The sequence below is a fragment of the Haliaeetus leucocephalus genome, unplaced genomic scaffold, assembly GCF_000737465.1.
Source record: "Haliaeetus leucocephalus isolate CR32 unplaced genomic scaffold, Haliaeetus_leucocephalus-4.0 Scaffold808, whole genome shotgun sequence".
Lineage (NCBI taxonomy): Eukaryota > Metazoa > Chordata > Aves > Accipitriformes > Accipitridae > Haliaeetus > Haliaeetus leucocephalus.
The window spans coordinates 2,077,754-2,090,234 of record NW_010973244.1 but is presented as its reverse complement, the minus strand read 5'-3'; the positions used below and the strand labels follow the sequence as shown (position 1 = coordinate 2,090,234).

The window sequence follows — 12,481 nt, the reverse complement described above, 5'->3', positions numbered from 1 at the left end:
GGCCGTGGGGCAGCAATGCTGTGCCCACCCCGCTTACTGGGCAAGTTCACGACTGCATGATCAGGGCAGCACAAGGAGTCCTTCCTTTGCTTACCGGTGAGTCCGTCCCAGTGGAAACAGTCATTTGTAAGTCACTGGGCTGTGATGAATCACAAAATTATGTTCTTAAAGAATTTGAGACTCTTCAGTGCAAGGTGTTTTGTACATGCAGTATGTTTATTACCCTGCAAGTCTGTCTCTTACTACTTTTTTTTTCTTTCTGTTTTTCGGATGGGCAAACAGCAGGGAGCACTGGAGTCAGTTGAATGGACTTGAAGAAGTTTAGTTAGTATTCCAGAAGGCAGTCCTGCTCCTCAGATAGCAGAGTTGCAGTGACTGGGAGAAATAATAAGGCGTTCAAACTGAAATCAGTCCAGCAGTTATTTAGCCAATACCTGCAGCAAATTTGGCATATTAAAGACCTCTCAGTGCCAGCTGATGAAACAATTTCCAGCCACTTTTCTTTCAGCACACCGATAACTGCTCCTCCTTCATGTATTTGGCATGATGGTTGTTGTGGAACTACTAAAAACAATAAAACATGTTCCCACAAGGTGTTTTAAGTTTACAAACTAAGAAGTGGTAAAATGGATGGCAGGGATGTAAGATGCCCTGAAGTCTTAATTTTTGGTTTTGCAAAAGTAGAAATTATTTTTCAGCCATAACAAGAGGCACAGAGCTGGAGCTGTGATCTAGTTCATGAGGTTGGCCTGCAATTCGTGATGCTTTATTTTTAAGATCAGTGTATAAGCTGTGCAAGCACAAGCAGAGGGTAGGGAGGGGAAGTCTGATCATTGTTAATACACACAGACACATGGAAGGGATGTGATCTGATTGAAAATTGTGTTTTTCTCTGACAGTGTTATATCTACTGTATGTTATCACAATTAACATTTAGTGTTACTGGAGAGGACTTACCAATGAAAAATTCTTTTTCTCCCTCTCCCTCTGTCCATTTCTTGGCTTTATCTGTTTATTTGCCCCTCCTTTTTTTTTTCAGTTTTGCCATGGCTTTTTCTTCCAATTTAAAATCTCCTTCTTGCTGAAGTCAGATAGTGAGCAGTCGCGTCCATGTCAACACGATGGTTGCCACATAGGAAGTGTGCACGTGCATGCACACAGACACACACGCATGGAAAAGCCTCCTCAGATAACTGGCTGTAGTCCATCTGTGGATCAGCCTGCAAATAAGCAGTGCTTCAGATGGCAACCAGCCACGCTGAAGCAGCAACCTCAGTCACCGTAGGGAGACTCTTCAAAGTGCACGAAGTTAAGTGCATGCATTAACGTGTGGCTGTGGCTCAGTCATTTTTCTTCCTGATTAAAGCCTCTGTATAAGCATACGTAGAGAACATAACTCACCCTTTTTTGAAAGAGAACTAAAAAACCCCCCAAAGACAACATGTGCTCTTACTGAGCCCTAACACAAGCTGTAATTAAACAGAAATCCAAAATAAGATCTTTGCTTGGCAAAAAAGAACCTAATTCTTGCCATAAAACCTGGCAATACCATTAAGTTCAGATCAGTTGAAGCGAATGTACATGAAGAAACAGTGGTGCCCTTAGGGACTCTGCAAACCTGAATATTAGAAAATTCCCATCTGGTGATCAGCTTATGAACCAAAGGAAGTGTAGAAATTTGCTGGCAAAATCTTCAAAACTGTTCTGCGTATTGAAAAGACATTAGTGGGGAGGCTATATTTTGCTTGATATTGTTTCTGTTACATCTGGTGTGAAAGCTTGGTACCACTGAGTTCAGCATCAAGACCTTACTGAATTTAAGTGGGAAGGAGATTTCACCTCAAATGAGGTTATATCTGAGATAGTTTTGCACCTGGCTCAGCTCTGACATTTAATTTGGTGAGCTGATCGTCCTGGGGACAGATCTGCTAAAACATGAGTGCTTCCTGTGTTGGGCTTGAGTCCTGTGTTTGCTTGGCCCTGATGTCATGACACAGGTGCAGGCATTGGGGCCACACTGGGCACGTTCAAGCTGATGCAGGCGTTTTCTACAGTAGCAAATGTTTTCTTCAGGTGCTGAAAAATGCAGCCTGTCATTTCAGCAGCCGTCTTCCTCAAGGGTTTGGCAGGAATCACAAGGTGCTTAAGTAAGTCGGTTAGCTGAAGGCAGAGTGTTTTACTAGCCTTACCACTGCAGCCGAATTTTCCAAATGTAGTGATCCCCAAACTGAGTAAAGCTTATTTGAGAGACTACAGAGTCTACAGAAAAGTTATCCTTAACTTTACTGAGCTTTGGAGCAGCCTACCTCTTTGCTGTTGTCTCAAGGTGTTGCACAGCACCTTTGAGCCAGCTGGCATCGTCTGCCTTTCCACCAAGTCTTGCAGTGAATTGCTGCTGCCTGCTACATCTCATCAGACTTCACTTCAGGTTTGCTGTTCAGCAGCAAGGACCATACCTGTCACTTCTCCCAGTTTCTTTCCCTTGATGCTGCAGCAGAGCCCTAGGTTGCTGGCTTTCAGAGAAAAGTGTAGGTCTCTTCTTTTTTCTTGTATGGGAGTGATTGTAATTTGAGAGAGATGATCCTATTCACTTTCTTTAAGAAGGCAAGAAAGGTTCTTGAAGAAGAAATAAAAAGGCACGTTTTACACAACAAAAAGTCAGCATAAATTGACGTATTTTCCAGAAAATCTCACGGAGCTAAAATTGATGAGTTTGTAGCATTTCAGGCAGTTGTATTTCCCATTTTGTTTTGAGGAGACCCTGCTAGGTATGCAGGAGCCAGGAGAGCATCTGAAGGAAGCTTACAGTAGTGGACAGCAGAGAATTCAGAAGGCGGCAACAGATACCAAATTCAGCAATGCATAAGGAATGTGCTTAAGTGTATTTCCAGTGCCTTGGCATGTCCTTACAAGTTCTTGAAAATGGTGAAGTTTAAGCACAGAGTCAGATACTTCTGCTGAATTGGAGCTGAGGGCTCCAAATATACAGGCAGCATCTGGCCGTCTCAACTCCTGTACTGTACACTTGCATCAGGGAGTCTGTGCAAGAATGTAATTGAAGGATTGGTCCAGCAATTCACAGTTGCCTTCAGATCTCTGTAAGAAAACTGCCTGGCATATGCTGTGGTAGTTTGCATCTCAGCCAGAATTTTTAAGAAGTTGCAAATGATAAGAAGTAATTTCCCTAGCAGAATAGGAAGTTAGATTTTGTCGATTCGTTTTGGTGAGAGGAGTTCCTCTTTGCTAAGGGTAAGAGTTTTGTTCTTCACACTTTAAATGAGAAACATGAAAATGTCATTATAGTCAGAGCAGGTATCCTGTCTTTTACACTAAGTTGCCCCTTGGTTTTCTAGATAGGTAGAGCATCTCTCACAAACAGCCAGGAGTCAGGTAGGTCCTGATTCAATTCTAGCCTGTGAGTAGTCTCACTCATTCTTTACTCAGCTGCAGCATAAATAATAGTGGCAGAATGTGCCTGTAATATTCTGATGGTGCTTTTAATAAAATAGTTACTGGGTGGCATACGAAAAAGCAATGTGAAACTGGCTACAGCCCGAGTTACTGCTTTGCAAACTTCTTACTGTGTATTTCCATATAAATACATGTCAACCGATTACATTTGTATGGAGTTTCAAGTGAATTCCAAGTGAAGCCCTGGGTGGTGGGTGCTTTGGCAGGTGTCCGTTTGATCTAAGAGTCTTTCTGTATAAATATTCAATGCTCTTCAAAGTGGAGTGGTTTTGGACCCCCAAGCACGTAGAATTTACTGTCTACCTCTGCGTTGAGGGCTGACCCAAACATGGCAGAATGTGAATTCCCTCCATAAAATTGACTCCACTAGTTCTGCACATTATTCTCCCTGTCCCCCATTTAGCATGTTAGTCTGCTGACAGTAGAGTACACAGCACTTAGCAGCTGGTTTGTGGAACCATCAGTCAGGAAATTATATGATAAATAGGAGGTAGCCAGGTTTAGTGGCACTTTATTCTGCTTCAGCAGTTTTAGCCTCACTTTGGAAAAGTCATCATGTGGTTTTTCTTAAGGGTTGCAACAGGAGATGGCTACAGTGCAGTAACTTATTACACATACAGTTGAGTTATGATGTTCACCAGCTGTATTGCTCATGTGTAAATAATAAACTGTGAGATGGATAATTATGTTGGGTTTTGATATGCAGCTCTGCTCCAGTCGGCGCAGGGCTGACGGAGACAGCTCCCTGTGCCGTGATGGAGTACGGCTGTTCCCCAGATGGAAACTGCAAACAAGATGCCACCAAGATATACAAAGGAGCTTAATGTGAGAGGACTCAAAAAGGTGTTCTTGGAGATTTATATCCCATGTGTTAAATACAATTTGTTGGTGCTCTGCACTGCATAGGTCCCACAAAGGGGAATACTCTTTTTGGGTTGTTTAATACTCATTTTCCATTTCCCAGTTAGGGGAAGATAGATGATTGCATTCAGGAGGGTTAAATGCTGTTTCGCTGCATGAATATTGGGACTGCTTTTAATAGATAGGTGCTCAGGCTGGGTGAGGGTGGGACGGTGAGGAGGCTTGATGTCCTGAGCGGGATTGCTTGCCTTGGCCACGTGGACCCTCTCCTGTCTGACATGAATAAGGGTGACAAAATCTCTGTCATCTCACCTGTGCTCCCCAGACCCACTCTTTGGAGACACATAGGGCAGAGAAGGACTTGTGCATCTACGAGGGTGTGAGTGACTTCCTTCTTCGCTGAAAAAATGGTTGGCAGAGTTTTTATGGTAAAATGCCAGACATCTGCTTTAAAACCTCCTCCCTTCAGCTTATGCTGCTGCAGTCAAATACCAGTGAAGTAGGGAACAGGGCAGGCAGGCTAAAACACTCTTCTCATGCCCCTTTTCCACTCCTCCACCTTGGCGGCTGGTGAGGAATGTGTTTCAGGAGGTGGCAGCAAGCGTCCTCCACTCGGACAATGACAGTGTGTTCACAGGGATACCTGGTCATCTGTGACCCACCTTTACTCCTGCTGAAGCCCAGGAATGCTCGGCAGGGGGAGTGAAGCTTGTAACAGATTGCATGCCAAAGTCCAGTTGGTGTAGCAGAACCGGAATTAAAGCTACCACAAGTTTGAGCTCCCAGCTCCCAGTAGTAAGCCACAATTATTTTTCATTTATGGTTGCCTAAGCCCTGAGTCAGTAAATGGCAGAAATGTGCTGTGGCTGATCACATTCTGGTGATGTTTCACAAAATCAAGCCGTGAAGCTGGACAGGCTGTATCAGATGTTTCCAGATTTTCCTGAAATATTGGGAATATTTCCTCAGAATTTATGCGATTTCCTCTTTGTGCCCTCTGTTTACTCCCTCAGGGCCATGAGGTTTGTTCCTCTAGTTCTTTCTCCTGCTTCAAAATATAATAATAAACCAACCCAGCTTTTGACAAACACCAAGGGGAAAAAATCCCTTTTTTTGTTTTTTTGTTTTGTTTTAACCATCTCTAGTTGGTGTAAGGGAATTTCTTTCACAGATAAAATCATCTGAGAGGAGAATTACATTTTACTGAATAGGAAGGGCAGGAAATACAAAGAGAAGATACCTTCAAGAGTCAGCAGGCAAAACCAAAGTAGGCTTAGTTTTACTGCCAGTGCATAATTGAAGTTTTCTTTCTTTCTGGAAGCATTTTAGTAAATCCATGACATGACCTAATGTCTGTACTTCTCAGCTTTTGGTGTCGGATAAACACGTGACTTCATCCAAAGTGGCAATCGGGTGATAATTGGGCAGGATAGGTTTGTTTTGTGCTGCTGGAGATGCTCAGCATCTCGTTTGAATTTTGAGCATTTGGGAGGCAGCAGTGGGCAGCACGGTCAGCAATAAGCTCCTTTAGGCACTCAAATCGCACCTGTGTGCTGGTGCGGAGAGCTGTGGTTTGTGTGCATGGTGTCCTCCAAAGGTGGGAGGCAATCCTGCTGCAGAAGCGGTGGGGAGCTGCAGGGCGGGCTTGCACTTGGCCCCTCAGGGCAGAGCCCGTGGGGGTGGCGGGGGCACATTCCCCCTTTTGTCAGCCTTGTTGCTGAGGCTCTCCAGAAAGAGCAGGGAACAGGAGCCCTGGCAGCTGCAAACCTCCCTGTCCTGCAAAAGCCCTGGAGGAGACCGGGCAGGGGAACTTACTGCAGCCGTGGGTCCCCAGGTCTCCAGCTGTGGGGACAAAGAAAGCACCCTTCCTTTTTAAGAGCGGTGTATGAAATGAGTCCCCCTGTCCTCAGATACATTCCTCCGGATGCGGCCATTGGTGTGACACAGTTAAGCATCTCCAGCACAGCCGTTCCCAGCTGCATTTCCCTTTTAACTCTCTTGTCTGATTTACTCCATATAGTCATTTGTCAGCATGCTGCTTCAGTTTTGCTTTCCATTGTAGGATTGTGTGTACATTTCTGAGGATATACTTTTTTTTATTGTATTGTATTCTCTCCTTAGGCTTTGGGTCCTCGGATGATTTTTTTTTCTTGTTTTAATAAAAAATAAATAAATCAGGAATGCTTATGAAAGCCTTGATGTTCCTTTTGATCTGACACTTCACATATGGGCACATAATTATTTATTAAAGACTTCTTTACGTCCCTTTCCATTTAAGCTATAAAAAGAGAATATTAAAATTAGTAAATACATATTCATGCAAACACTGTGGGCCAGACTCTCCTCAGACAGACCTGACTGACTGCAGCAGGGAAGGGGAACGCGACCCATAAGTTGTAGCATTGTTGACACATGCTTTTCAATACCTGTTCCATCTTTATGAATGTTGTTTTTAAAGAGTCGTTGGAGATACTCAGATCCAGGAACCTCGCTTGTTTTTTCAGATCCGCCTCACCTTTTTCCAGCATTCCACCCTCCTGTACCAATTGATGCAAGACATCATGAGGGACGCTACCATTATGAACCATCTCCCATTCCTCCTCTGCATGTGTGAGTATTCAGTATTTCCCCTCACTTCAGCTGCCTGGAAGAACGGGCAAGTATACAAACCTTTGCAGTGCTTAAAGCCACGCACCTGGAGCACTTTGCCAGTGTTACTAGAGAGCAAGATTTACTTTTGGAAAGCATCAAGGTTATCTGCTTGTGAAGCAAAACCCAGGCTGGTGCCTGAGGAATTCATGTTATAATAGGTGGCTGGCAAGCGTTACCTGTATGTTTTGCTGATGTTTATTCTGTGTGCTGTTGTTCTATAAATACTAAATTAAAAAGTGCTGAACCCTGTGAAATACAGTCAGACAAAACATGTATTTTGCCTGTAATTAGGCTTGGGATTCTTCATAGCTAAAATTTCGTCTCATGCCGAAGTTGTTTTTTTTGCCAGTGACTGCTGTGAAGCATAATGAAATTTTTGGTAAATTTTCATAGTCCCTGTTGTGTGCATGCACAGGCAATCGGTTGATTGATGGGAATGTCACCCAAACAAAATGGCAAATGTGATAGAGCACATGGTTTACACAAAGATAAAAGAAATGAGTACCAGTGATAACGTGCATTAGAAAAGGGTGGTAGTGGTGAAATCCTGTAGAAATAAATATTATCTTATTCTATATGGGGAGACAGATACCAGCATTGCGGAATAAAACAGTTGTGTCCAGAAAACTGCTATATACCATTAAAAAATGGAGCCAAAAAGCAGGTCTTGGTAGTTTGCTAAAACGCTTGATATATACATTTAATCATATCTACTAATCACCTCTCATACTGAGAAAATACAAGAAGAAAAGCACAAGTAATACTTTGAAGAATAATGCTAGTTGTTTAGATGGCAGATTGCTTTGCTATGGCTATTAGTTACAGCTGTGTAATTACATATATGCAGAAGAAAAATGAAGTTGTTTTAAAACAAGTCCTCCTCTGTGAGCAGAATTAATTGATATTAACAATCCTAACTACATGCCCAAGTACACACACAATATTTTACTAACAGGTTTTTTGGGTCAGTCTTCTATTACTGAATTGTAATTTCAGAACAGATTTGCCTGGAGGTAAGTAATAAATCTGTGTTGCAGTCTTCTTGGGCATTAGAGGAAAAGTGGGTATTTGTAGAAAGAGAGAGTACAGAAACTTGTGATTTATTCCTCAGAGTTCCTCTGATGCATCACCATTTACACCACAGCAACCATATCACAAAATACACGCTTAAATTTGCTGCTGAAAACTGTTGTAAGCTGAAGGTGGCAGGCTCAGACAGAGTCATTACATGGTAATCCTAGCTTTTGCAGTGCAGTGAATATTCTGCCTGGATGTTTTTGGGAGCTGGGGGGATGATCCTGGCCCTTCTGAAGCTAGTGGGGAATTTGCCTTTGTCTTCGGTGTGAGGCAGATGGGATAGGGAGCCCCAGGAATTGTTTTAACCTGCATCAGCAGAGGACTGTCATCCAAAACCTGGGTACCACCTGTGAGCCTTCACTGAGGCTTCTGGATCCTGTGCCATGTGGAATCCTGCCTGGCTGCACTTGCTGTGCTGAGCCCTCTCCGGAGCCTGAGCCCCATGAACCCAGCCCATACCGTGACACTCTGCACCCGTGGGCACGGCTTTTGGGTGGGTAGACCACCATTCCCCACTTTGGATGACAGTGGGAAATCTGGACTAGCAGCCTACACTGCTAAAAGTGCCAGGACTTCTGTAAGAGCCCCAAAAGATGTTGAAAATGCCTGCTTCATGCCTCATTTGGCGTTCAGTGGTAGTCCCCTCTGATGCTGAAATCAACATCCCTCCTATGGAAAGGTGCCACGCACTGCGTGCTGCATGCCCCCGCTCCCCGCCATACCCTGTGGTGTAGCGGTGATTCAATCAGGCCCTGCAGAGGCTTGTTAGAGATGACAAGATCTTAGTGTGATGTGATACGACTGCAAGCAACTGCTTTAGAAATACACTCTGATATCAGCCCAAGTTTAAACTCAGTTTCCTTGATACTGGCTGTTTATTTTTCCATTAATTTCTCATTTGGTTTGTGTTGCCATTGGAATGATGAGCTGTGGTGGACTTTTGGAGCCGTTGTGCTTGGTGTAATTAAATGTAAATATGCAATTAAGCAACTTAAAAAAAATCAGTTCGACTCCAACAGCTTCTTTGTAGATGTTAAAGTTTGTCATGCTTTTGCTGTTTTCAGTAATATGTTTTAATGTATGTATGAGGTAGAAACCCAGCAGTTTTCTTGCAAGTTTTACAGAGCCTGGTGTGAGTATCGCTTAGGAGTGTTAAATTTGGGATCATTTGGAGCCATTACTTGAACTGCTGTTCCAACACCCATTTAAAAAAAAAAAAAAGAAGAAGAAAGAACAGGGTCTGAGAAGTTATTTGAGAATTCTGAGAGAAAATGGCAAGAACACCAGTCAGGATACAAACGTTTACACATGGCTTCATCAATGACTTCATTGTATGAGTGGTGTTCTCCTCAGCTTCATAATGCTCTTAAATGTGTCTGTGGGGTGGGGGGGAATATAAATAAAAAAAGGGGGCAAAAAATTGGCATCATTGCAGTTATCCAAGCTCTTAGAAATGTGTTCCAGAACCTGTCAAGCCTTAGTGGAATTAGTTTAGGTATAATACAAGTGCAGAATAAATGTGGAGAGGGCCTTGTCTACATGATACCTACAGTGTGTGCATGTAATTTTGAACAATGACCAAGTGAAAAAGAAAAAAGGAGGAATTTTTAAGGTGTTATAGGGCTCTTATGTACTTGCAGCTCTAAAGATATGTATGTATTTATATGTATAATTCTTGTAGTTTAATTGCCGATGGGCAGAACTGTTGTATCCCAAATTTCAGCCTGGAGCCAAATTTTATAATTTGAGTTATAAACCCCTAAAATAAGGGTTTATGTTTATGATGGAATTTCTGACAGATGCTTATGTGTAGTAGGACTAGCAGGCATTGCTGTAATTATGCTATCATATCCTATCATTAAAGATTTCAATTGAAAGAGGTTTATAAATTGCTCTTCTTCTTAGATAAACCACCCTACATTAAGGCATCAACGATATGGTGCAGAATTAAATTAAAATCTCATAAAATGAAATATGTTCTGTATTAGCTGTTTGACACTTAATTTGCCTCTGAATGAGTAGAGGAAATCACAAATTAACCTGCCTTTGTTTTTCTAGCCATGGCTTATTAGGTGTTAGAACAACTGCAATTACAGCCCAATAATAACCCCCAACCCTTATGAATATGTACTAAAATGTGTCACTTTGTGTTACCAAAACCTGTTTGTTAGGACTGTGTAGCTATCCTGGAATTTCTACAGTACATCTTTGGTTTATACTTCAGGGAAGATGTATGAACCTTAAATTGTTCTTTAGTGGCAACATATGAACAGTGTAATTGGAGCTGGAGCTTGTGTTCCCCCCCACCCCCCCAATTCAAGGGATGAATCTTAGTTTTAGAAAAATATTACAGTAAACTGTGATTCAGTTTTGCTACTTTTCATTGAACTAGCAAGTTAAATTACTTGTTAAATATCATTTGATTAAAACATACTAAAAGAAGCATGGCTTTAGTAATCCCACTTCTTGCTTTGTTTTTCTTTGTTGTTTTTGTGTAGCTCTTTCTTAATTTTCAAAACTGATTTCTAAAGTAAGGTGCTAAAGGAGAAACTGAAGCTAAACTATGTTTTGACATTTGACATTGGATGGCAATGTCCTTGACATTTGCTAGGCCATCCAATAGAGTGTGATGCTTCATGCGTTTTGTGTGCAGTGATTCAAAATCATGCTGCTAATAAGGGTATTTATTTGAACATAAACTAATACCTTGAGCATGCTATTTTTTTCTTTACTCCCCAGGAACCAAATAACAAATTTACTATTGGCTAACTCTTCCAGTTGCCCGATGTCTTTCTTGACATTGACTTTGTTGGAATGAGAGTTGTTAGCAGTGAGCACAGGAAGAATAAGGATGTCTTGACTCTTTTTATGACAGTGCAAATGTAGATAACATTATAGCCCCACAACTTTTAAAATCTGACTTAGGCAGGATGAGAGTTTTTATTTATTAATTAAAAAAAAAGCTCCTAAGGCAGAGGCAAACTTCTACAGATGGATTTAACCGCGGTGATTTAGGAAGCTGCCATTCTTGGTCATTGATTCATTCCCACACCTTTATAGAGTTGTGTTAGTAGGTTGCTCCCAATCTGCTTCATTTCAAAGTTGGGTTGGACAGCCTTTGAAGGCAACCTAACCTAGTATTTCCAGGTGCTGTTGATGTGGCTGTGAAGGAAGCATGCTCCTGCAGAGGTGGGGCAGGGGACAACTGCCAAGTGGCAATATCAGAAGTGGCTTCAGGGTGGTGGCCTGTGTACGTCTCAGAGCGGTTAATGCACATGTCGTAGGTAGAAAGTTAAAGTTTCAGGGCTGAATGTACTACAAGATACACCATGCATGTTCCAAAACATTCACCCATTTAGTCTCCGTCTCTTTGTTGCCATCTCATTTTACGTTAGCCCTGGACTGTGAATAAGGGAGTGTGAGCAGGTAAATCTAAGGGAAGGTGCACTGATACTACCTGTATGCTTGTGGCCCAGGGAGGCTGTCCTTGCAAGGAAAAAGCTGCAAGGTAAAGCTGCTGTCTCGTAGCTTCCTAGGATCAACAATACTCTAAGCTCCTTCTTTTCTAACTCTGGATTGAGGTTAGCAGCATCCGAGTTTGGCAGTCCTAGCCCTGAAGTGATGCACGTGCAGGTAATTGTGCATGTGCCTAACATGAATGCCTTGAACAGACATTTTGAACTGTGTAAATGCACCGGTACTAAAGCAAAGCATGTGTTTTTGCTTGCAGTCAGCTTCAAGTTGATAAAAAGGGAGTCCAATTATTAGATACGTTATTTCGTATCTAATTTATACAGACATCAGTTAAACAAGGGTGAAAAGGAAAGGAAAGTCAGGCCCAGACTCTCAGCTTTCATCAGCTTCTGATTTTGGACCATGCAGTACGATGGGGAATGTCCAAATGCAAGAAGATTAAAGCGTTGGCTCCACAAAATATCCTTGATGATGAGAGAAACTGCTTGCCATACGTTTGATAGGACGTTTACATTTTCACAGCCCCATCACTGACATTTTGGTTTTTGCTTTGCGCTTTCATTCCTAAGCTCTTATTTCTTTTAAAAATCTTAGTGTTTAAACCTCTTAAATATTTTACGTGCTGCTTTACCTCAGTGCCCCTCTAAGCTGGGGACTTGGCAAGGAGTCCCGCAGCTTGCCAGAGCATTCATTGATCCTTTCACAGTGGGAAGGGGAGCCCCACCCAGTGTGAAAAACATCACTCATTGAATTAGCTTTAATTACTTTAAGACTTGGAACGGGTTTTATGGTTGAGCCAGGAACCATAGAAGAAGAAAGACTGGGAAGCTCTTGGGACATGAGAAAGATGATTGTAGTTACAGCTTTCCAAAATCATCCATGAAAGTATTTTCTGTAAGCAGGGAGAAATCTTGTATTAAATGAGAAGCACCCCAAGAAACCTGTC

The 12,481-nt window shown here is 42.2% G+C and overlaps 1 protein-coding gene across 3 annotated transcripts in view; it reads left to right on the top strand.

Moving 5' to 3' along the window:
- Positions 1-12,481, top strand: part of GLI3 (GLI family zinc finger 3) — a 195,169-nt gene that overhangs the window by 94,525 nt on the left and 88,163 nt on the right. For all 3 annotated transcript variants that reach the window (XM_010581788.1, XM_010581790.1, XM_010581789.1), the window contains one exon: positions 6,837-6,942. In XM_010581788.1, the coding sequence (XP_010580090.1) occupies positions 6,837-6,942 (106 nt within the window). The remainder of the gene's footprint in view (positions 1-6,836; positions 6,943-12,481) is intronic.